The sequence below is a fragment of the Phaseolus vulgaris genome, chromosome 5, assembly GCF_000499845.2.
Source record: "Phaseolus vulgaris cultivar G19833 chromosome 5, P. vulgaris v2.0, whole genome shotgun sequence".
NCBI classification, from domain to species: domain Eukaryota; kingdom Viridiplantae; phylum Streptophyta; class Magnoliopsida; order Fabales; family Fabaceae; genus Phaseolus; species Phaseolus vulgaris.
In genome coordinates, this window is record NC_023755.2 from 30,258,266 (window position 1) to 30,285,090 (window position 26,825).

General features: G+C 40.6%; 1 protein-coding gene across 1 annotated transcript; it reads left to right on the forward strand.

The window, feature by feature from the left end:
• Positions 1 to 15,674: 15,674 nt before the first annotated feature.
• On the forward strand, positions 15,675 to 16,232 carry LOC137834289 (uncharacterized). Its single transcript, XM_068642351.1, has one exon. It carries the CDS (start codon positions 15,675 to 15,677, stop codon positions 16,230 to 16,232), a length of 558 nt encoding a protein of 185 aa, XP_068498452.1.
• Positions 16,233 to 26,825: the final 10,593 nt, after the last annotated feature.

The following is a 26,825-nucleotide window of genomic DNA, read 5'->3' on the forward strand; positions in this document are numbered from 1 at the left end:
GCTGTCAGGAGGATCAGACGCCGTGTACTGCAAGATGTTTGTGAGCACACTCCAGGGAACGGCGCTGGAATGGTTTGTGAGCCTGCCTACAGGTCACATAACCAACTTCCAACAGTTTTCGAAAATCTTCGTCGAGCAGTACATCGTGAACAAGGCACCGCCCAGGGTGTCTTATGATTTGTTCGGCATAAGGCAGTATCAGGGAGAGTCCCTCAGGGACTACCTGAATCGTTTTGGGGCGCAGATGGTCTGATCGCCAGCCAAAGATGAAGAGATGCTGGTCTACGCATTCAAGAAGGGCGTGCTGCCGGGACCATTCTGTGAGGCATTGATCAGGGCTCACCCTGCCACATTTGCTGAGGTCAGGCGACTTGCGGTGGCCCACATCGCCGATGAGAGTGAGGTCGCCGAGAAGAGGGGAAGCGTGGCTCCCGCTAGGCCACGTGCCCAGACCAGGATCCAGCCACAGAGGGTGCTGGAGACAGCAGCGGCCAGAAGGGATCAGAGGACTCGCCATCCTTATGATCCAAGGAAGAACAAGGGCAGGGGCCAAGGGCCCCCGTAACCAGCACGCCGGGAGTACAATCGCCCGCCAAAGCACAAGTTTGTCATGGGATTGGCGGACCTGATCGCCATTCCCAATATATCAGCTAGGTTGAAAGCGCCCGAGAAGGTGGGCGACAAGGTGTTGGGACCAAAGCCAGACGCCTGGTGTGAGTTTCACCAGGGCTTTGGCCACACCGTGGATTCATGCTTGGCTTTAGGATACCAGCTCGACGATCTGGTCAAGAGCGGGTTCCTAAACGACTACTTGCTGGACAGAAGGACGGGGGGCGCGTCGAGCTCCCAACCAGCAGGTGGAGAGGCCCAGCAGCACGAGATGCCTACCCACGGGGAAATCCACACCATTGCAGGAGGTTTCTCGGGTGGTGGATGCACCGCATCACAGAGGAAGAGGTATGCGAGGTCTGTGATGACGGTGGATATGTTTGAGGACCACTCACCGGATGTGGACATTACGTCCACCAAGCAAGATCTTCGGGACGTTGTGCCTCATGACAACGATCCCATAGTCATCTCGTTGATCACAACAGGAAGGAAGGTCCACAGGGTTCTGGTGGACCAAGGAAGCTCGGCAGACGTGATGTTATGGCCGACCTTCACGCAGTTGGAGCTACCCCTTGACCAACTGAGACCCTATGGAGGGTGTTTGTATGGTTTCGCTGGTGATCAGGTGGACGTCAGGGGGTACATAGAGTTGAGGACTACGTTTACAGATGAGGCGGGTTCGAGAACAGAGAAAATCAAGTACCTTGTCGTAAATGCTCCCTCAGCATACAACATTCTGCTGGGAAGACCCACGCTCAACAGGATAGGCGCTATACCGTCGACCCGGCACATGAAGGTGAAGTTGCCGTCTATGGAGGGGGTGGTGATCACCATCAAATCCGACCAGAAAGAAGCGAAGAAGTGCTATGAGAATAGCCTGAAGAACAAGAGGTCGGTGAGTTACGTGACAACCACCCCGCCTCCTGGTGTGAAGCCCAGATCGACGGTAATAGAAGAGACCGCCGGAAGAGATGTGGAGATGGTGGATGCTGAGCTGGGGGAGGGGAACGTCGGTCTGGAGGAAGAAGAGGCAAGGAATCGCCCTGAGGAAGCGAGGGAGCTGGGAATCGCCAGGGCGGTGATCGCCAGAGAAACCAAGCCAAAACCCGTCGAGCAGTGGCTCGAGAGAGAGATCGGAGGAAAGATCTTCAAGCTGGGAAGATCTCTGGAGGTCGAGCTCCAAGACCAGATCGCCAAGGTGATAGAGCGGCATCTGGATGCGTTTGCATGGTCCGCTTCGGACATGCCCGGGATCGATCCCGACTTCTTGTGCCATCATTTGGCGATGGACAACTTGGTGAGACCAGTGCGGCAGAGGAGAAGAAAGTTCAACGAGGAGAGGAGGCAGGCGATTAGAGACGAGACCCAGAAGCTCCTCGCTGCAGGCCACATCAGGGAAGTCCAGTACCCTGAATGGCTGGCAAATGTCGTACTGGTGAAGAAGAGTAATGGGAAATGGCGCATGTGCGTCGATTTCACTGATCTGAATAAGGCTTGCCCAAAGGACTCATATCCTTTACCAAGCATAGACGCCCTGGTGAACAGTGCTGCAGGGTGTAAGTTGTTGAGTTTCCTGGATGCCTTCTCGGGGTATAACCAAATCAGGATGCATCCCATGGATGAAGAGAAGACTGCCTTCATGACCGAGAGATCGTGCTACTACTACAAGGTGATGCCGTTTGGGCTGAAGAACGCGGGGGCCACGTACCAGAGGTTGATGGATCGAGTACTTGCACCAATGCTGGGAAGGAATGTGCAAGCGTACGTGGATGACATGGTCGTGACCTCACCAGAGAAAAGCAAGCACGTTGCGGACTTGGAAGAGTTGTTCACTACGATCGCCAAGTTTAGGTTGAAGCTGAATCCTGAGAAGTGCATCTTTGGCGTGGAGGCTGGAAAGTTCCTGGGATTTCTCTTAACTGAAAGAGGAATAGAGGCCAACCCGGATAAGTGTGCCGCCATCTTGGCGATGAGGAGCCCGGCCACTGTGAAAGAAGTACAACAGCTTACAGGTCGGATGGCCGCCCTGTCTCGCTTCGTGTCAGCTAGCGGAGAGAAGGGCCATCCATATTTCCAGTGTTTAAGGCGGAATAACAAATTTGCCTGGACGAAGGAGTGTGAGGAAGCCTTCGTCAAGCTTAAGGAGTATCTGGCGAGCCCGCCGGTTTTGTGCAAACCGCTGGTGGGAACCCCTCTCAGGTTGTATTTTGCTGTAACTGAGAGGGCGGTGAGTGCGGTGCTCACCTAGGACCAAGACCAGGCTCAAAAGCCTATTTATTTTGTTAGTAAGGTGCTGCAGGGCCCCGAAACGAGGTATCAGGCCCTGGAGAAAGCTGCACTGGCAGTAGTCTTTTCGGCGAGGAGGTTGCGCCACTATTTCCATAGTTTTACAATACTGGTGATGACCGACCTGCCCATCCAGAAGGTCTTGAAGAAGCCCGATGTTGCGGGAAGGATGGTGAAGTGGGCAGTGGAGCTGTCGGAGTTTGATATTAAGTATGAGCCCCGAGGCCCGATCAAGGGGCAGATCTTCGCAGACTTCGTGGTCGAGCTCTCGTCTGAAGCGACACGAGTTGAAGGGGATGACTTCCGTTGGGTGCTTTCAGTGGACGGATCGTCGAACCAGCAAGGTAGCGGTGCTGGAGTCATCTTGGAGGGGCCCAACGGCGTGCTGATTGAACAATCGTTGAGGTTTGCCTTCAAGGCCAGCAACAATCAAGCAGAATATGAGGCGCTGATCACCGGAATTTTGCTGGCCAAAGAGATGGGAGCTAGGGTGCTGATGGCAAAGAGTGACTCGCTGCTAGTCACGGAGCAAGTAACAGGCGAGTTCCAGGCCAAAGATCCACAAATGGCGGCTTACCTGGAGTATGTACAGGAATTGAAGAGTTCCTTTGCCTCCTTTGAAGTGGTGCATGTGCCCAGAGAGCAGAATGCCCGAGCTGACTTGCTAGCTAAGCTCGCCAGTGCAGGCAAGGGGGGTAGGCAGAGGACGGTGATCCAAGAAACTCTGAAGACGCCGAGAGCATTTGTAGCAGATCACCTGGTTCTTCAGATAAGCAAGTCAACGGAGAAAACGGCGAGGAGTCACAGATCCCTGACTCAAGAGACCTTGAGATCGCTGAGAATAAGAGCATGTCGGGGAGAGAAGGTGAACATGACGCAGGTCTGCACGACCCATGAGCCAGACACCTGGGTAACACAGTACAAGCGGTGCCTGGCAGATGGCCTCCTCCCGCTGGATCCGACGGAGGCTAGGAAGATAAAGAAGAATTCTAGCAAGTTCATAATGATTGACGGCGAGTTGTACAGGTTTGGGTTCACTCACCCACTCCTGGAGTGTGTGCACGAGGAAAAATGTACAAGAATTATGGCAGAGCTCCATGAAGGGATATGCGGAAGCCACGTCGGGGGTCGAGCTCTGGCCGGAAGGACTCTCCGTGCAGGTTACTATTGGCCAACAATGAGAGAAGATTGCAAGAGGTATGCGCAGTGCTGCAAACAATGCCAGCAGCACGCCGATTAGCACAAAGCGCCTCCTGAGGAGTTGAAGTCGATTTACAGTCCTTGGCCGTTTCACACATGGGGAATCGACATCCTAGGACCATTCCCGCTGGCGATCAGGCAGATGAAGTATTTGGTGGTGGCGATTGAATATTTCACCAAGTGGATCGAAGCAGAACCAGTGGCCCAGATCACCGCACACAAGATCGAAGGTTTCGTGTGGAAGAACATTGTGTGCCGGTTTGGTGTGCCCAAGCGCCTGGTGTCGGACAATGAGACTCAGTTTGCAAGTCACCTGTTGAAGAAGTTGTGCGAAGGGGTGGGAATTCAACAAGTGTTTGCATCCGTCGAGTACCCTCAGACGAATGGCCAAGTAGAGTCAGCCAATCGGGTGTTGCTAAGAGGTTTGAAGAGAAGGCTAGAGAAAGCCAAAGGAAGTTGGGCTGAGGAGGTACCCCGTATAGTCTGGGCGTACCACACCACCGAGCAGTCAGGAACCCATGAAACCCCGTTCAGCTTGGTCTATGGATGCGACGCAATGATTCCAGTAGAAATCCAAGAGAGCTCGCCGAGATTCCAGAACTTTGTAGCGGAAGACTCGAACGAGGAAAGAAGGCTGAATCTGGATTTGCTGGATGAGGTCAGGGAAGAGGCGAGATTGAAAGCTGAGGCGGTGAAGAGAAGGATTGAACGAAGATATAACTCGAAGGTGATGCCAAGACAGTTCAGAGAGGGCGACCTGGTGATGAGGAAAGCCCACCAGTACGAGATGGAGAATAAGTTGTCGCCTAAGTGGACGGGACTGTTCAGGATAACCGAGGCGCTCGGGAACGGCGCCTACCGCTTAGAGACATTGGAAGGAGGGGCGATTCCTCGCACTTGGAACGCCACGCACCTCAAGTTATATTACAGTTAAGAACTTTGTAAGTAAAGACAAACACGAAGTTATATTACAATGTTTCTGTTAAAACAGTTTGGAGGGGGCACTCTTTTTTCCCTAAGGAGGGTTTTTAATGAGGCCACCCAATAAAGAAGAGTTTTCGAAGTTTAAGGTGTTTCAGATGCATGCTTGCTGTTTTCCAAAAGTTTTGAAGAAAGACCTTGTCACTTATATGTGATTTAAGGCAAGTTAAAGATATATTGCATGCTTTCTAAAAGGTTTCTAAGTCCCCATCGTCTTTCGGCGATTGGCGGCATCAATTAAAGTTAAAGTCCTCATCGTCTTTCGGCGATCGGAGGCACCAGTTAAAAGACCTCAACGCCCTCGCGCGTTCTGAGGCGAGATAAAGACCTCCTCGCCGTCGAGCGAGTGCAGGCGAGGAAGAGTAAAAAGTCCTCAGTGCCTCCAGAGGAGAGAAGATGTAGCCTCTGGGGCAATGTAGAGGCACCAGTGAAAAGTCCTCAGTGTTTCTGGGGGGATAAGATGTAACCCCTGGGGCAATGTAGAGGCACCAGCAAAAAGTCCTCAGTGTTTCTGGGGGAGAGGAGATGTAACCCCTGGGGCAATGTAGAGGCATGAGATAAAGACCTTCTCGCCGATGAGCGAGTTCAGGCGAGTTAAAGACCTTCTCGCCGATGAGCGAGTTCAGGCAAGATAAAATCCTTCTCGTCTCGAACGAGTTCAGGTATGGTGTAGAGGGTGGAAGAAGTTTGGAGGGTGGCTAAGGCAGGTTCGAAGAGAACGCCTAGCCACCCGGTCTTTTGTTCTGAAGCTCAGGAAGGTAGAGAAGGATCCGAAAGGCGCCTCTACCCCCAGATAAAGGAACAATGGCCAAGTTGTGAAGGCAGGAAGAAGCTGATATCGCCAAGAGTCTTTGGCGACCAGGAAAAGTTCAAGCAATGGCGAGAAAGTCAAGACCCGTTTTGATAAGGCAGATCAGATGAGCGGTGTCTTAAGCCATTAGTTGAGTTGAAGTTCGTTATTTGAAGAGCGATTTCACGCTAAGGTTCATTACCTTGAGGCTACAAGTTGTTAGAGTGTTTTTTTCGGAAGTCGGTGGTTCGAAGCAGTTAAGTATACAATTGCGCTTACGAAGTTACTAAGTTAATTTCTTTGAAGTAGATTATGCACGGAGAGATAAAGCAGACAAAGAAGTTACAAGAAGAAGCGCAAAGACTTTATAATAAAGTGCGATCAGTTCAAGGTACATATACAGAAAAAGGGAAAGTCTATTACAATTATGTGTAAGGAGAAAGCATAAGAATCGTGGATGGAGGGAAGCAATCAATCTTCAGAAGGAACAACCTTCCCGTCCACCACCTCATTGTTGAGAGACACCATGGAAAGATCCAAGTCGGGGTACAGGCAGGCGAATTGTTCCCGGGCAGCCTCGAATCCAGCAGCGAGAATCTGGGCAGAGCTCAGCTTAAGTTCTTCAATCTGTTTCTTTAGCCCCTCGTTCTGCTGCTTCAGCTCTTCAGCTTGTTTCTTGAGTTCTTCAATTGTTTCCCGAGCTTGAAGAAGGTCTTCAACAACCTTCTTGGATTCCGCCTGCACCTGGGCCAGCTCTGCGCCGATCTTCCCATTTTCTTCGTTGGCTTCAGCGAGCTTGGCCATGGTGTCGTCTCTCTCCTTTTCCACCTTCCCCAAGAAGACCTCCCGATCGGCTGACCTTTTCTCGAGGTTCTTTACCTTGGCGGCGTCTGCTTTGATCAACGCCTCCAGGTCAGCCACTTTGACGCGATAGGGTACCAGCTTGCTCTCCAGCTCAATCTTCTCTTGAGCCAAGAGCTGCACCTTATGGCGTAGATCGGTGGCCTCCTTGCGCGCCACCCGGAGCTCAGTGCTCATAGCATCTTCCACTCGGGAGTGGTCGATCTCGGCGAGCGTTAGATTGCAGGATAACCTCTCCGCCTCAATCCTTATGGTGCGATTCTCCGCTCGGAGTGTGAAGATGTCATCCTGGAGCTTTTTGGTGGAACTCTCCACAACTTTGGATATGATGGAGGGGAAATCCTCCGTCATCATCTTCAGTTTTGCTGAGAAGGGCTCCCACACCCTTTTGACCTCAAGAGAGAGGTTTGCTTGTGGAGGCACCGGGGGGGCTTGTTGTTGGTTCTCGCCGCCACCTTCTTGAGTTGGTTGTTCAATGAGTGCTTCTTGGCGTGGTGGCGACGTCGGGGATTCAGTAATGAGGATTGGAGAGTTGTGAGCACCCTCATCCCCGACCGGTGCAGCGTTTGTGGTTGAAGCATTTGAAGGAGGACCCCCTCCAGCTGATACATAGGGCGTGGAGGCGCTCGGGGGGTTCTCCATGAAGTTAGGCTCGGCGGCCTCAACCACAGGAAGTGCAGACGCCAGAGGAACCGCTTGGAATGGCGAGGTGGGAGCTGGTGGAGGAAGCAGTGTTGGAGGTGGAGCTGGGGTGGAAGGTGGTGTTGATGTTGGAGGAGGAGGTGGAGCGGATGGTGAAGAAGGCGCCACCCTCTTCCTCTTGGTGATGAGGCCATCTTCAGTCACCTCATCGTCTTCTTCTTCTTCCTCATGAACCACTTGAGGGGTTTTCCTCTTTGGTTTCCTGAGGATAAGCTTTTTGCGCTGATTGGCGGGCTGGGCTGCGGAAAGAGTTGGGCCCTTGGGTGGCGATCTGCCCTGTGCAGCGACGATCTCCACCACTGAGTTTGGCACGGTCTGGGAACCCGACGCCAACCCATGGGCTCGGGCGAGCGCCCTTAGTTCAGCTAGTTTTCCCTGGCCCAACATACGATCTGCATAATGCAAAGATACATGGGTTAGCTCAGAGAGAAAGATAAACGCATAAGTCAGTATGCAGCAAAAGCAGATAAGTGGTGCAGAAAATAAAACCAAAGTCTTGTGTACAACAGACAAGACGCCCAGAAACAGTTAGCAGAGGTAATGTCAAGGTAATGACTTAGACGTTGAGGTGAGTTCTAACCTATGCGGACTTCGAGTTGATCTTCGAAGAACTCGAAGGAGATGAGCGTAGTGGTGAGGAAAGTAATATTGGCGTCTGCCACGCTTTTCCAGAAGAAGCACAGATCCTTGTCCAAAGCACCCATGCTGTCAGGACTCCTTGGCCTCCTGAAGCTTCCCTTGGACTCTTTATTCCCCTTGTTTACCCAATACAAGGGGAAGTCGTCGAGCAGCGAGGCGTCCTTGTCGTTTGGACGCACCTGGACAAACTTGCCTTTCCAATCTTTGTAGGATTGCTGGAAGATAGAGAGGATCGACCTCCCAGCAATCCCGTTCAGACTCACCCACAGGCGATCTCCCGGGTGTTTGGCTTCGAAGAGGAAAAGAAAAACGTCCACTGACGCTGGTAGCCCCAGATGGTCGCACATGATCTGGAACGCCCGCACGAACGCCCAGCTGTTGGGATGGAGCTGGGCGGCGGCGATGTCGAGCTCGGTGAGTAGCTCCCTTTCAAAACGAGTGAAGGGAAACCTAAGTTTCACCTTCTTGAACATGGTGGTGTATACGAAGCAGAACAACCCGCCGTTGTTCCCTTTGTTGTCGGCGCACACTGGCATGTCGGGGGGGCAAGGTAGCACCATCATCTTGTCGTCATGCTCCTTGTGGAACGACAGGTGAGGCTTGTCCCCTTTCTTCAATCGAAGAACTGCCCCAGCAGAGTTTACTGAGGAGGTTTCCTTCAGCAAGGTCGGGGTGGCCCACGGGTACAATTTTTTGAAGTCTGGGGAAGGAACGGAGGCTCCTCCGGCGACAGGTGGAGTAGCCTGAGCCAGGTTAGGGCGGGAGGTTGCAGGCCTCTCATCCTGGGAAGAAGAAGCACCAAGTGCTCGCGGTGGGTTGTGAGCTTGAGATGAAGGGTTTCGTGACGAGGGAGGAGGATTTGGGGTGATCTTTGAGCGAGCCATCGCGGAAGCTGTAAAGGAAGAAGAAAAGAAAAGGTGATCAGGGTTCGCAGAGGCTGACTAGATCATGAAAGAAGGGTGAAAAACGAACTAACGAAGGTTCGTTGTAACGAAGACGAAGCCCTAAGTTACGAGAAAGGAGAAATAGAAGAAACAGCCCACAGCGTATGCACCAGACAGTTAATGGATGATGCGAATCGATCAAAATGCAGGAAAAATCAGCAGAAGAAGTAAAGGGAGTACCTTTTTATGATCGGAAGAGCGATGAAGGAAGTTGAGGATTCAGGAGGTTGAAGAGCGTCGTGAGCTTTTGCAGAAGAAATTCGAAGCGTTTGAGGAAACGAAGAAGTGATGGAACAGTAGAAGCGAAATGGGTTTAAGGGTTTTTCAAATGGGTTTGGGAAGCGCAAACGAAAATTAAAGATAGCCGTTGATGAAGCCACGTGTCGAGCGATTGGAGGAGTGGTTGGTGGAGTGTCAGGAAAGCAGAAAGTACAACCGTTTGGAATTCTGCGCCAGCGCCACGTAGATCGGTATTGACGTGACTCCTTTAGTCTTTTCGCTGGACAAGTCTTCGCTTAAGACTGGGGGGCTTGTGTACTGCCCTGATAGTCGGAGGTGATGACGTGGCATCAAGCTATTGTATAGGCGTGTTGATGGGACGCCTGGCTGGCAGAAGGGAAGGAAGTCGGGGGGCTCGTGTAATCTCCAGTTATTAAGTTGGCGTGCTCCGATCTCCAGCACACCAGAACCGGCGGTCACCGGGTTAAAGATGAAGTCGCCAGATGTAAACCCAGGCGACCAAGTGATTAGAGATCGCTAAAACAAGGACATCGCCGGAGATGAAGGCAGATAGACATTTCCCAGCTGGCCAGAGGATGAGGTCAGGGGACAGCTTGCTTGAGCATACACGGTGAAACAGGTGGTGCAGATCATGAAGGCGGCCGGCGAGACCACAGGGAAGGTGTGTACGAAGGCACCCTAACTCGCCAATCCAGAAGAGATCGCGCTCCAAGACAACTATGCACTGAGTAGTATCATGCATAAGTAACTTAGCCAAAGGAGAGTCAGAAGTAGCGCCCAAGTCAAGGATGCTCCAGATGAAGGCACGTGTACAGCTGGATGCAAGCCACGTGTCCAGGTGTGTAACTGCCAGGAGAGAGAAAGTGTCCAGGTATATAAGAGTTTCCCAACGAACTTCTGAGGTACGCACGTTCAGATTGTCTTCTTTACGCTTGCGAGTTCTTGAGTATACTGAGAGAGAACTGGTTCACGGTTCCTTGAGAGAGTTCTTGAGTTTAACTCTTAGTAATTGGTGGTTCAGTCACTGACTTGGGCGTAGGAGTGCGATCGGCCGCAACGGCGCCGTTCTGTTCTTTTGCAGGTTCTTGAGGTGGATCGCGGTGAAGGACGGAGGCAAACACGGCGCATACGTCGATCCAAGTTTGACGAGGCAAAGCTCCAGCGTTTTGGTCAACACGCAGGACCAAATTGGTTTGATATCAAGCCAACCAATTTCAAACTTTGTCCAAACCTATTTCAAAAACACTAAATTTATCAGCCATAAAAATAAATTTTTGGATCAAAACTTGAGTAACTTCCAAGAACCTAACTCTTGATGCCAATTGTTAGAATTGTAGGCCTAAAACAAGAGGGGGTGAATTGTTTTTAAACGTTTTTCGCAAACTTTGAAGGTATGGAGAAAGCCAATGAAGATTCAAAGCCAAAGGAATGAAAATGCTCAAGTTATAAAATTGTTTTAGTTGATTTCCAGAAAATCAAGCAGTTGTTTCTGCGATTCAACCGATTGTTTTTATCAGCAATTTATAAAAACAACTTAAAACATATATAATTGAGATTAGGGAAAGAGAGAATCACAAAAAAATTTATACTGGTTCATTCTTACACCAAGAGCTACATTCAGTTCCCATAAATCACTAGGTATTCCACTATGTAATCAACCACAGATTACAACCACACATACACCAAAAAAGTGATCTTGAACTTGGGGTGACAGATCTCCACCACACGAATGTTGATGTTGCCAATGAGGACAACGATGGAGGTGGTGAGGATCATGACGAATTGGTATACCGAAAAGGAGAAGAAAAAAGAAGATAAAAGTTAAAAGAAAATTAAAACTAAAATAAAATTTAAAATAAATCTAAAAAAATGTTCAATAAATGACTTATTATAACAAGTAAAAATATAATCATCATAATAATAACACATTATGTGAATTAAACTTATAAGTGACATAAAAAAATTTCTTTATATTTACATGACATGTGGATTAGAACCGTAATAATAGGTTGTCATTAAATATATTTTTTCCATGGTATTCTTTAATTTTTAATATATATATATTAGAAATCAATGCATTAATATCTTTAGAATATTCCACTAGTCCTTTAAAATATATATATATATATATATATATATATATTATATAGAAATCAGTGCATTAATGATCTTAGGGATAGGTTTGTTATTAATATATATTAAGTCAATGAATTAAATCTGTTTTAGTTGACACTCTTTTATCTTGATCCAAAACTAACCCGTAGTATATGCAAACTTTTTCTTCACGGAGTTGGTAAATGAGACAATTAATTAACGTAACCTAAGATATTTCAACGACTTTATTTGTTGAATTAGTCGTCAATGTGCAAATATCATATAATTATATTCTCGCATACACGGCACAATGCTCCACTATTTCGATCACCCTTTGCTATTGAAAATATATTATTAATTAAACTATTCAGTTTAAAGTATAAATTTGATTTAGAAGAAAATATTTGATCTGTATAAGATTTATTGTTTTTGAATTATATTTTTAAAAAAACTTTAATATTAAATATAAAATGATGTGATTGATCATACATATATTTTAGATAACTATTTATTATTTATAGTTAATTTAGTAAAGTATTAAGTTTGTAGAAATAGTGTAAAACTAATAAAAGAAATAAAACGTTTATACTACGAGATGACTAGTATATAGAAACGCTATTTAATATAAAAGAATAATGCAAACTGTACCATTATATTAAAAAAATCAATATATATATATGTACGTTTCTTTATTTATTTAAAAAAACATATAAAATCGAAAGAAAATGACACGAAAATTAAAAAAAGTAAAGGTAAATATATAAAAAGTGATCACATAACCATCTTATTTAAAAATATATTTTTCATGTAATTTAGCGATTAGAGATGTGCCTATTATGCGAAGGCCCTTCTAATTGGGAATGGTGAGGAAAGTAGAGGAGAGAGGAAAAAGGGTCTTTGAAACAAGATAAGATGCAGAGACCTTATTTTCAGGCACTATATTTTTTAACTTTACAACATAATTGATATAACAGAAATGATTTTTTTTAAAAGGACAGATTTTTACCAAACTATAAAACGAATGTAAACATATCTTTTAAGATAAAAGATATTTCTATTATTACTGTATTTCTTTTATTATATTCTTAGTAGTTTTTCAAAGTGTTATTTTATTTAAAATAAATTTTAAATGCCTGAATGAAATTGAGTCTTGACAATTAGTTTAAATTAAGAAATTCAAAAATTTAAATTTCTGAAAAATAAATAATAAATTAAATTTGATTAATACTTATTAAATCAACTAATTTAAATAAAATAACTTGTTTAAAACAAAACATATATATTTTTTAAAAATAAATGGAAATACACATAATTGTAGTGAAAATTTAATTATTTCAAAAGAGTAAATTTATAATATATTTTTTATATAAATTTAAATTTTATTTATATAACAAATTTATATAATTATATTTTTTTATTTTATTTTATATTTGTCAATTTTTTTTAGATATTCTTAATTTAATAAATTAATTTATCATATCATAACTTATAAGTTAAAAATTTATCAACCACCTATTAATTTATAAATTAAATTTTAAAAAAATTATATATATATATATATCATCTGTAATAAAAAAAAAACCATCATAATTTTTTATAGCCATCTGGAGGATTAATTTGAGTTAAAGTTGAAATTTCCAACTCTAGTAAAACTAAAGTACTTGTGGTTGGCTTAAATAGTATATTTTGTCAACTCTTTACATGGGATAAAACTTACAAGCATGAAAATGTTTTATTGCTTAACTTGCCTTTTTTTTCTATTAAAAGGGTCTTTAACTACTCTTTTTCTTTAACTACTCTTTAGTGTTTTTGAATTTTACACTGAAATTTTGTTTTTTTAAAACTAAAATTCTATCTTTTTTTAAAAGTAATCATCAATTTTAAATTTTGAATGTGGAACAGTTTATTAAACATTTTATACGACGTGAAACAATTTTTTCCCCATATCTTCATTTCTTTTAAAAATCATAGTTTTTATTCATTCTTACCATTTGATTTCTTATCTTTTTTTGCAAAAAAAAATATGAATGGATGGCTACAACAGTTACTTCACTGATGACTCAATCTATGATTGTGACCTCCATTAACAGCATTTGGCGGATGAGCATCTTCGAATGCCTTGCATGGGCGGTCTGAATGGAGATATGAACGAGGAGCAAAGCAACTTATTATTCTCCACTCCAATTATATCATTCTTCATGGATCACCTATTCTTGTCATCACAAATGTGGCATCGAAGCTTCTCCAAATTCGCCAATAGAATTTTGAGAATATGATTTCTGACACAATCTTTCTCGCACGAGGTAAGGAAAAGGTTCGTTGCATTACAGAAGACTGGGTCTTCGTACCTTGGATTTGCAATGGTAATCTATTGTTTGTCCAGTCTTTCGCAATCAGACCTTTAAAGTCATTCACTACAAGAAAAATTCATTTTAGCTGCCAACAAAAAGCGAGGGCTATAAAAAAGAAGTTACTAGCATGAGTGAAGTCTACTCAAGTTGGACACAAAAATAAATGTCAAATATTGTGTCCACAATAGAGATCTTTAACTCACTAAAAAATATTAAAATAATAATAATAAGTTAACGTCTAGAATGGGGACACAAAGTAGATGGAAGTTAATATTTTATTACATTTAGTGTAGGTTTAGGCAACACTAAAGTGACGTGGACGTTTATTGTCACCTTAGCCCACACTAAGTTAATTATTGTTGGAGATCCCACGTCTACTAGAGATTAAGACATTTCATAGTATATAAGAGGGTGCAAACCTCACCTTATAAGTTGGTTTTATGAGATTGAGTTAGGTTAAGTTAATTATCGAACCACCTATAATATATAATCCCACTAGAGATTAAGACATTTCATAATATAAGTAGGTGCAAACCTCACCGATTTTATGTGGTTAATGTTAGGTTTAAAGTCCACTTCTTAATAATTATTTAATTTTATATCCATTTTAGTGTCCCCCAAATCTATGCTATAGTTAAATAATATATTTTTCTTTATCTAGGCTTAGTCAACACTACCTTGTAAATTTGTGTCCCACTGGAGATCGTCTCTAATGCATAGCCACCAAAAGATTAGCTTTCATTTCTATTAGGACGCTAAGTCCACATTAACCTCATGCAGTGTCTCTCTTTTGCTCTTTGCATCGCTCTTTTGGAAACTATACCATCATTATTTCTTGTAGTGATTGTTTGGGGGGCACTGCTCACACTCTCTTCTTGACAGGTTCACTTTCTATTTCACTTTATCAAATTGATCATTCTTTTATTCCCTTTTATTGATTCGTTCCATTAAATTGCGAATTGTTAATAAATATAAAATATTAAATCATTTTTTTCTTTATTATTATAGTAATATTATGAATTTAAAAATTTTAATGATAAAAATAAAAAATGCGGACACACAAACGCTCGTGCACATGTGTTTCTGCTAATATAATTAAATTAGTTCAAACTATTATAATAGAAAGTATTGTGCGAAAAAAAATCTATAAAATAATAAAATGAAAAAAATAACATTTACTTGCGGTATAATCTTGTCTGTTTTTTACAAAATAATTTTTGAACAAAAAACATATTTATAATTAGAGGAGGAATAGAAAAATTGTATTAAATATTTTTTTTAGTGAAAGTCTACTAAATTTTGGTAGCATTCCCGTGGGTAGAACTCCCCCGAAACAACATACCATTCAAATATTAAGCACTCCAACTTTACAATTCCAACTAATAATCTACGTATTATAATTTAAATAAAAATCTAATTAATAATTTAATTCTAATTTTACAACTAAATTAATAATTTAAATAATAACTCGAACAATTTTTTTAAAAAAAATAATAACCTAATTAATAATCTTATTAATAATCTGACTAGTAATTTAAATAAACTAATTAATTAAAAAAATGTTACAATTAAAATACCAATATAACTAATAATTTAAATAATAACCTAACTAATAATCTAATTAATAATCTACCTAATAATATAACTAATTAATAATTCTATTATTTACAATTCAACTACTAATCTAACTACTAAATTCATTATAAATAATAATGACAAAAATTTAAATAAAAATTTTAAAACTACTAATCTGGTAAGGAGGAGTATGGGTTGTTGAGGAGCTGCAAGGACCAGGAAGGAGCTGCAGGGAGCTTCCAAGGTAGCTCCCTAGGACAGTGGACGCGAGGAAGCGAGAAGACCGTCGAACATAAAGAAAATGGAATGAACAAACCACATAAAGCATTAAAAACTAAAAAAGCACAATAAAGAACAAAGATAACAACTACTGAGCACAATGAAGTAACGAAGAGAAATAGCATGAGAGGGGGCGTAAACACCAGAAAGTGGCATGGAGACCATGGTTCATCACAGGATTACACAACGTTCTTCTTCTCCAATTTCCCACATGGTTATACGGAAACAGATATGCTCAAAGTGTTTAAAAGATGGGCCAGAGTGAAAGAAGTGTTTGTCTCTCGAAGGTTGAATAAATGGGGGAGAAGGTTCGGCTTTGTGAGATTTTTTGACGTTAGAAATGTGAGATGGCTGGAAAGTGAGCTAGACCAAATAATCGTTGGAAACCGGAAACTATATGTTAACATCCCAAAATACCGTAAGACTCAGGAGGAAAACGAAAGGTATGGTAGAAGGGTTATGAGGAACATAGATGTGGGGAGGCAGGGAAGGAGCAACAGAAGGAAAACGGGACTAATCGGGAGAAGAATGGAAAGCAAGCATGGGGGGAGAATGGAAAACAAGTATGGGTGGAGAAGCAAGGAAGTAGGTCCTTCGTTGAAGTGGTTACAGGGGCAAGCCAAGCAAGCTGGAAAGAACCTTCGGTCAAATGTCTACAACAGTCGCTACCATGGATGGTAAGAAGTAGCATAGGCCAGTTTAAGGAAGAATTAAGCTACGACCAGGTGGAGGAGGAGTTCATAAAAGGAGGCATAAACTTGATGCAAGTAAGGTTTTTAGGGGATAACTTTTCCTTATTGACACCGAAAGAAGGGGCGGATTTTGAAACTTTCTACTCGGATAACCAGCAATGGGTGGATAGTGTTTTCGTTAGTATTAAGCCGTGGACGCCAGCTTTTTTAGTGGACCATAAACGTGTGTGGGTGAGGTGTTACGGGCTGCCCTTAGCCTTGTGGAACATGGATGGGTTTACGAAGGTGGTGGGCAAAGAGGTAACGTTGGTGTCTGTGGATGGTGCTACGTTATCCTGGGAGAACGTAGAGTTCCCTAGATTGCAGGTGCGTACTTCTCTAAGTCATAGTTTAAGGTGGGCGAAAAGCATGAGGCTGAACGATATGTGGTGTAGCATTGTCATGGAGGAGGAATTTGTTACAGATGGCAGATGCGTGTGCAAGTGCAATAGCTATGATTCAACGGTTAATGAATCGTCTTCGGAGACATACGTTGAAGAATCTTCCTTATCGATTAAAAGTAGTGAGGATGAGCTCCGCCAGTGGGAAGGGGAATGCATCCGTTCATGGAAGGAGGAGGACGAAAGGGAAGCAAAGACAAGGGGCATTTTGGGAACATCATCAAAAGAGCAGTTTTTTAAGGAATCAAGTGCAGAGAATAGAGATGATCAGGGGAAAAGCTGCTCTTTTTTCATGAAAGAAGTACGTGAGAGAAGGACGCAAACGGAAGGTGCTGAAGTAGGTCTGCTTTCAGCTATTGCGTGCGCCGAGACCTATAGCAGTAGTCCTGTACATGCTGACCTGGCTAAAGTGGTAGTAGATATTGAAGTATCTTCCTTAGTAACGCTCAAAGTTAACGGTCTGGGCCAAGTGGGAAATCTGGAGGCCCAAACCGGGACAGGAAGGGACCAATCCCTCTCTACCTTTGAAGGTGGGCCAAGGCCAGCTAGGGAGTGTTGTGGGAGAAAGGAAGAAAGTGAAGGTTACGCGTGTGGGATGCAGGGGGCAATAGAGGAGGCGCACGCACGTATTAACGACCGCAATTCACAGTTTGAAGAGAATTGGGAGGGAGTTACACGGTCAATGAAAGGTGTGCAGCTTGACAAGAATGGGGAGTATGGGTCAACGGAGAAAGATGAGTATCAGAGGTATGGAGAAGGCATAGTGGTCGAAGGGGGAAACCACTCAAGAGACTACTCGGAACGAATTACAGGCTTGTGGTCTCCTCCACTCCGTCAGCGTAAGGAAAAAGGGCTCACTGATTTGGGGGATTCATCTCTACCCCAAAGGAGGCGGTCTGTAAGGTTACACGAGAAACAAGCTCGCTCCGCACCGTCCAAGCATCAACAAGAAGGTAAGATCTCTGCCTCAATCTCGGATGGATACATTTATAACTGTAATTCTCGGCTGTGCGAACAAGGCAATGGGGCTGAACCAGCAGTGTTGTGGGAGATTGGAAAAACATCAGGGATTTTCTGTCATGGGATTGAAGAAGAAGTCATCCAAGAATATGTGTGTATGGAAGAGAGAGACATGGGGGTTGCGAAACTGGCCAAGGAGGGGGATAAGGATGGGTTGTCATGATAATAATAAATCTCAACATAAGAGGGCTGGGGGGAGGTATCAAAACTAGGTACTTGAAGCACATTATAGCTAAAGAAGATGCGGTTTTTGTTTGTTTGCAAGAAACTAAAGCGATTCAGCTCTCGGATGCGAGGTGTTATTCGCTATGGGGGGATAACAATGTTGGATGGGTGCATTACGAAGGGGATAATGGTGGGGGAAGTTTGCTATCTATGTGGAGCACAAATGCTTTTATTTATGACAGCCACATTATGGGGAAGGGGTATATAGCAGTTTCTAGGCAGCATGTGAAAGCTAATTGCAGGTGTGTGGTGGTCAATATCTATGCCACCTGCTCCTTGAGGGAGAAGAAGGTTTTGTGGGGGGAGCTGTCACGCATCAAATCTGCATCCCATGATCTAATCTGGTGTTTCTGTGGCGACTTCAATGCAGTAAGAAGTCATGGTGAAAGGAAAGGCACGAAGGAAAGGGGCTCTCAATTAAGTGAAATAAGAGAGTTCAACCGATTCATTGACGCCAACTTGTTGATCGAACTCCCTTTTGTCGGTAAGAATTTTACTTGGTTCAATTCCAATGGGAAGGCGAAGAGTAGGCTTGATAGAGTGTTGGTATCGGAAGAGTGGATGCAAATGTGGCCTTTGTGCAAACAGTATGTGCAACGTAGGGAAGTATCCGACCACTATGCGTTAGTAGTAAAGTTTGTGGACAAGGATTGGGGTCCTAAACCTTTCAGAACAATTGATGCCTGGTTAGCAGAGAAAGGATTTATGGAAATGGTGAAGGATAGATGGACTACATACACAGTACAAGGGAGTAGTTTCACGAAGGTTAAAGACAAACTGAAACGGTTGAAGGGAGATTTAAAAGTATGGAACAGGGACATCTTCGGTAATTTGGAGACGACTAAAAAGAGGATTCTACAGGAGATAGAGGACTATGATTGTCAAGATTGCAATGACAATCTGGTGGGTTGTGATAGAATGAAGAGGATCGAGTTAGTAGGCCAGCTGAAGGAGGTTGATAATAAGCTTGAGTCTCTTATGCGCCAGAAGACCAGAGTCAGCTGGTTGAAGAATGGGGACTCCTGCACGAAGCTCTTTTACTCTTCGCTGAGATGGAGAAGAAGCAGGAATGAGGTGAAGGGAGTGGAGATAGGAGGATTGTGGTGTGAGGAGCCTAGTACAGTTCGTGCTAAAGCAAGAAGGTGGTTTGAAAACAGATTTAGAGCAACAAAAGATTTACGGGTAAGACTCGATGCAGTTGAGTTTAAGTCTTTATCTATGACAGATAATTTGAGGCTGATAGAGGGATTCTCTGAGACAGAAGTAAGGGATGCCGTGTGGCAATGCGAAGGATCAAAAAGTCCTGGACCTGATGGGTTTAACTTCAATTTTTTGAAGAAGGGTTAGGAGGTTGTGAAGGAAGATCTTATGGAAGTGATGAACTTGTTTCATGAAACAGGTTTTATTCCCAAGGGGTGCAATGCGTCTTTCATTGCACTAGTTCCTAAAGTTAGGAACCCTGTCTCTCTTGATCATTTTAGACCTATTTCACTTATTGGTGCTATGTATAAAATTATATCCAAAGTGTTAGCTGAAAGGGTCAAGAAAGTGCTGCCCACGGTTATTGATGATTGTCAGTCGACTTTTCTGAAGAATAGGGGGATATTAGACAGTGTTCTAATGGCTAATGAGGTGATTGAGGACATCAGACGACGACGACAAAGTGGGTTATGTCTAAAGGTGGACTTCGAAAAAGCCTATGATTCGGTTAGATGGGAATTCCTCTACGACATGATGCGTAAGATGGGGTTTCATATGAAGTGGATCAGTTGGATCCAGGGTTGTCTGGAAAGTGCTTCTATCTCTGTGTTGGTGAATGGGAGCCCGACAGATGAATTTAAGCCGAAGAGAGGTTTGAGGCAGGGAGACCCACTTGCTCCGTTTCTCTTCTTGATTGTAGCGGAAGGCTTGACTGGGTTGGTAAGGCAAGCTGCAAAGGCTAACTTACTATCCGGTTTGAGGATTGGGAGGAAAGAGGTTGAGTTAAGTATTCTACAGTTCGTTGATGACACCTTATTCTTCTGTAAGGACTCTTTCAGCAATGTGGTGACTTTAAAGGCTGTCCTTAGGGTTTTTGAGATTGCTTCTGGCCTCAAGATTAACTTCCACAAATCAAAGATTGCAGGCATCAATGTACACAGGAATAATATCCTTTGCTATATGAAGACCTTGAATTGTGTGGAGATGGCAGTTCCTTTTAAGTACCTAGGGCTTGAGGTGGGAGGCAATCTGAGGAGGAAGAAGTTTTGGGAGCCAGTCATTGATAAGTTGGAAACTAGGCTAAGCACATGGAGAGGGAGGTTCTTATCAATGGCAGGAAGAATCTGTATTATTAAATCTGTGCTCACAGCGGTACCCTTGTACTATCTATATATTTTCAGAGCACCGGAATCGGTCTGTAAGAACATTAATAGTATTCAAAGAAGGTTTATGTGGGGCTGGGGGAAAGAGAAGAAGCCCATCTCATGGGTCAGTTGGAAAAATGTGTGCAAATCAAAACAGGAAGGAGGGCTGGGGATTCTAGATGTACGTGATTTCAATCATGCTTTGTTGGCTAAGTGGAAATGGCGATGGCTCTCGGATGAAAAAGGACGATGGAAGGACATTTTGGAGTCGAAATATGGAGAAGGAAGTGAGGGGTCGCAATCATCACTTAGGTTGCAATCCTGGTGGTGGAGGAATCTCCGTAAAGTATGCATGCAGGGTGGAGGACAGGGTTGGTTCCAAGCAGAAATGAGTTGGAGGATAGGGCATGGTGACAAAATAAAATTTTGGGAAGACGTATGGATTGGGAATACCAACCTCAAATCTGAATTTCCCAGGTTGTACTCCATATCGTGCAATCAGACTCAAACAGTAGAAGAGGTAGGTGGGTGGGAAGGGGATGTATAGAGATGGAACTTAAGGTGGAGGCGGGCTAGATTTGAGTGGGAAGCGGTGTTGGAGAAGGACCTATATACACACATATCTAGGACTATTATTAAAAGGCAGGAGCAAGACATTCGGGTGTGGGGGATTAATAATAAGGGGTGTTTCTCAATGAAATCAGCTTATGAGAGCATAAGAGGTAATGGCACTCGTATTGGTGTCTTCGATCTCCTTTGGAAGGCCAAGGCCTTTCCCTCTGTTCTGATTACTGCATGGAGGTCCATACTGGATAGACTACCAACTAGAGAATGTTTGAGTAGGAGGGGGTGACGATGGAATCCACATCCTGTGTGTTTTGCCTTTCTAAAGTGGAATCCAGCCAACATTTATTGTTGGAGTGTGAGGTGGTCGTGCGCGTTTGGGACCTGTGTCATAGATGGATTGGCATACTCTCTGTTCAACATAATGCATTGCACAATCACTTTGAAAGCTTCTCTTTAACTCAGGTCAGTAACAAACAAGAGATGGTTTGGAAAGGCATATGGGCTTCCATAGTGAGGAGTGTATGGGAACATAGGAACTTGGTTGTGTTCAAGCAAGGAGTTGTAGATGCTGAAGAAATGTTCTAGCAAGCCCAGCTGAAATCTTGGTTATGGATGAAGTATAGGGTACCCAGGTTCAATTACTCTTTCGTGGACTGGGTCCTGAATCCATTGCTCTGTATTAAGAGCTATAACTAAAGGATCATCATGGAGTAATCCGGTTCAGGAAAGGTAGAAGGGTTTAATGAAGACTGGGATGTTAGTAGGATGTTCAGCAGCCTGGGCGCATCTGTTGTTTGCAGGTACAATGTTAATTGGAGGTGTTGTTTATGGGCGTTTTGGTGAAACGGCTTCGGCCTGTTTTGATGAGGGTGCTGCAGTGGCTGGGTTCGGTATAAGGTGGAGTCGTGGAGTTTTCTGGTGCAGGTTTGGATTGGTATGGTGCAGATATGGAATGGAATGGTTCAAGGATAGTAGGTGCGTCATGCCCACCCAATGCTATATACCATAACAGGGAATGATAATAGGTTCTCGCTTTGTTGATGGGAACATAGGAATTTTGTGGATGTTTTGTTGGACACGGAGGTATGTAGTTGTGTGCAGACATTGGTCTCTGCTACCTTGCTGTATTGACTATGCCCATACCTATTGGTGGGTTTTGTACTAGGAATGAATGGAAGAGAGGGATCTTGTCTATCCCTGCTGTCGAAGCCCAATGGACTTTATGCAGGTCATGGTTGATTGGGAGGAAGAAGTCACTTATAGCTATTTTTCTAAGTCATTTACAGTTTTCTCTGTGTTCCTAGCTATAAGTGCTTTTTGTATACGGGTTGGGACACCCCTTAAGTGTCCCGTTTTTAATTTAATTAATTCTTTGCTGATAAAAAAAAAGAAAAGAAACTTGCACCAGAAAAGAAATCGTGAAGAAAAAGAAAATTGAAAGGGTAAGCAAAATAAATGTATATATCATAATCATCGTCTATATTGAATATTTAAGTATAAGCGACAATTCCTCTCAAAATCGTCGTTTGTAGGCAATGAATAGACGATATATAGTGTAACAACGTAAAAATAAAACATAGAACCCCCAACGATACCTTTTTTTTTCTTTTTCTCTCTCCATCTCTCCAACTCTCTTCCTTCTCTCTTCATTTCTCACTTCATACATCATCTATTATAGAATATAACCGCATCACGCTGTAGCTGGGGAATTAAGGAACATTTAAACCCGAACAAATTCTCAAACATAGTAAATTCATATTTGCTCTAAAGATCCTTTATTATCTATTTTTTATTAGGATTTAGTCACCAATCTTGGTGGGGTCAATTAAGAAAAGTAATCCTCTCAACTCATTCTACTATGTACTAAATTTTTGTTCTGTTTGGATAACTTGCATTAAGCCCTTATATTTTGAAACTTATCCAGACTGAGAGACTAAAATTCTAGAGGTTGCTTGGAAAGCAAGCAATTAAGGTAAGAGAAACTAACTTTAATTTTTAATAGTACCCTAAGCTAGAAGATCTGGATGTGGAGGAACGTGGTCCTAATATTGAATTTATCTTGCAAGGATGTTGTTTGTTTATATACTTTTTAAACTTGTAGAAATATTAGATTTTGATGGTTTATTATTTAAGTGTTGTGTTTTTTTTTTATGTTAAACAAGATTTTGAATGTTGTGAATTGCGTTTTGAATGATATTGTATGATGAAAACGGTATGAAATTGAATTAATACATTTAGGATAATGTATGAACTGATGTTTGTTTGTGTATTAAGTATTGATGCTTATGTGGTAACAAAGATCTCATAGCTTCACTGATGATCTATGTGAGATCTTCTTATTGTTTTGTGTTGAGATTTGAAGAAGATTAAATAATTGAGAATCCATGTAATTTGGTTTTCTTTGATTGAATTGTGTATATTATAAAATTTTATTTTCACTAGCTTACTTCTACTTTTCTTGTTTGTGTTGTGAACTGCGATGATTGTAATATGTACACGAGCAGATAATTATACAAATGTCAAAGTTTCTGGATGACTTTAGAATGTTGTTTTAAACCTTATAGTGTAGATATTTTTATTTTTATAAGACATAATCTTTTAATAGAAATATTTTGAAAAACTCCAAACTTGTATAAAAACTAATAGAACTTATATTATAATAGTTAAATATATTTATAAAGTGTTACATATAATTGTGTCACAAAATCATCATCTATATTTTTTGTTTTTAAATAGGTGACAATTGATATTATAACATCTTCTATTTTTAAATAGGATTATAACTGTTATATATAAGTTATAAGTTGTCTTTATTTACAAAAAATTATCACATGGAACCATTTAAAATGTTAAGGTAAAGTGAAAAGTTGTTAATAATTATAATATAACTAATAAAAGTTTACAATTATTCAGTATATTGAAATACACATTTTATATCCTGCTTTCATTTAAAATTTATAAAATAATATATTGCTTTTGAAAAAGAGTAGCAGTAGCGTTCTTTATATTAAATTATATCAATTATTACGAAATGTTACGATACTTTTTTTTTAAAACCTTTATTATGTGTGCATATAGTTAATGGTTAAGTTTTAAAGCAAAAATTTAGTTTTAGGTATGTTTAAAAAAATACATTTCAGAAATGTTTATATTATGAGAAAGAAAGAGATGTGATAGAATAAACATAATAATAAATACAATGGATAACGTGGAAAGAAAGGATGAGATAAAGATTGTAAAAGTATTTAAAAGATGAATAAAAAAGAGCAACTAGCAGATATTTTCTTATAAATTGTATTAATGATAGTTCTTTTATAGCTGACGCGGGAATATTTTTTATATGTAGAAAATACATAGAAATTGAGTTAAAAATAATACGTAAGAAAATATTAATTATAGAAAAGTGTAAGCATATTAATTTTTATTAAATGACTCCTTTGATGTGGGTTAAAACTTTCCCTTGTTTAAGTTGTTTGATTAACAATGGCAGATATTTTCTTATAAAATTGTATTAATGATAGTTCTTTTATTAGCTGACGCGGGAATATTTTTAATGTAGAAAATACATAGAAATTGAGTTAAAATAATACGTAAGAAAATATTAATTATAGAAAAGTGTAGGCATATTAATTTTTATTAAATGACTCCTTTAATGTGGGTTAAAAGTTTCCCTTGTTTAAGTTGTTTGATTAACAACGTAAAGCTTGGAAGTTCCCATTGTATTCCCAATGTATGCCTTCTATCACAATCTGACTTTTAAAAGTCTAATTTGTTTAATCAATCAATTAATTAATTAATTATAATAGTATAAATTAGGATGAATGACATTGCATCCAGCTACATCAACCTTTATCAAAAAATAATCAATGGCCCAATAAATTGCATTAACTTTGCACAAAGAAAATTTAAATATCTTCTGGTTCTATAAATTTGATTTTAATTTTCTTCCAAATTTAAAAATGATTATTTTATCTTTAAATTTTAAATTATTCTACTTCTTTTCTAATAGTTTTAACCTCTTTTAAAGACTAAAACTGATTTTTTTTAATCCAGGTGCAAAAATAATAAATTAAAAATTAAAAATTAAAAATTAAAAATAAAATTAAAGTTAAATTTGTGAAACGAAAAGTATTTTATAAAAAAGTAAATGTATTTTTTTTCTGTCATTTTCAAAGACTTTGAATATTATAAAAGATGACTCGTTGCAAAGGTAGTTTATGTTATGTGTCCTAGGACACGCGGAATAATGTGTGTATGGAGCCATATTTCCACACAGAAAGTCTTTGGGTACCCACCACGGTAACTAAAGAAACTATTGAAAGAAAAAAAAATAAAAAACCTTAACTGGGTTTGGATATATAACTTTATAAGGTTTGTAGACATAGTTGTTAGAAGGAGGTCTTATTTTTATAAAGAATTATATTATGTAAAAAAATATTGTTTAGATATAAAATTTTAGAAGAAATTAAAGTTTTATAAATTTATAAAAAAATATTTGTTTAAGATTTTTTAATTTATACAAAAAGAAAGATGAAAATTTAATTTGTTGATATTTTCTTATTTCTTATATTTGTAACATCCCAAAAATATACAACTATCTAACACATTCTAAACTTCAAGACATGATTTTTAAAAATATATTTATGGTACATATTTAAAAGTTATATAAATACAAAATATTTACAAGCTAGATTAAAATGAATATAGACTTCCAGATATTTTTGTACCTGTATTTATATGTGCTTGTGTACACAATATATTTATCGTAATTCATAAAACAATAAGAAAGAAATAAGAATAGACGGATAAAATAAAGTTCTAACATATGAAAGTATAAGTAAAAAAAACAATTAGATTTGAAATTCATATAAAAAAATAAATAAATAAATAAATATATATATATAACCCATGTATCAATCACAAGAATTCAATTCATTCCAATATCAGTGTACAAAAATTATATAGACCACATGGATCTATACATTAAAGATATTCAACAAACAAATATCAATTGATGTCTTCCGAAAGACTCGTATTAAGTAGGCTCTACTAGATACTAACGTTTGATCTAATACCCAAGACTTAGATTTACAAATGAATATAAAAGAAATGAACAGAGTAAGTTCAAATATTCAATACTATGTGTCTATACACGGTCATGGTGTGTAAGAACTCCCTCATCAACTTCTCACCAATGAAACTAGAGGATCTTTATTAAAACATAGGTATCAATACTTAATACACAAATCACACAATAATACATACTTTATCTCAAATGTAAGACTTCAATTTCATACAAATTTAATCATTCTCATGAAATACACATTATTTTGAAAATTTCACAATTCCATTAAACATGCAAACTAATATTCATTTATAAAAGCATTCATACATAAACCAATTCAAATAAATAAGAAGATAAGGAGAGAAAAGATAAGAAAAGAAAAGAAAAAAAGAATTTTTTTAGCTTGAGAAAATTGTTTGTGCTTGAACAAAAATTTCTTCGTCTGAACGAAAATGGACCCAATAATAGACTTAGTTGCAGTATTATTTTCGCTTGAGCAAAAGTATTTTTCGTGTTTGATAAAAAATTCTTTTGTTTGAGCAAAAATAGATCCAAGAACAATCTTAGTTGTAGTGTTATTTTCACTTAAGCGAGAAATCTTAGAAGTTTAAGTGTCATAACAAACTTAATTTTCAAATCTTCACTCAAAATCAACACTCCAAACTATACATAACACACTTCAACGACATTCAATAATATTTTCAACATAAAAACCACATTTAAATATCAAACAATCAAAATATCATATCTTTACACTTTTAAACAACATAGAATCAAACAATTTTCATCAAATAATTTTCCTGCAAGAGAAATTTGATATTTTTTATCACCGTCACCTTCACATCTAAATCCTCTAGTCTAGGGTACTATTGAAAAGTTAAAACTAGCTTCCCTTACCTGAAATATTTATCTTTAAGGTA

What these genes read in the sequence shown, in the direction of transcription:
- LOC137834289 (XM_068642351.1), top strand. Translation starts at nt 15,675, where the DNA reads ATGAGAGGGGGCGTAAACACCAGAAAGTGGCATGGAGACCATGGTTCA.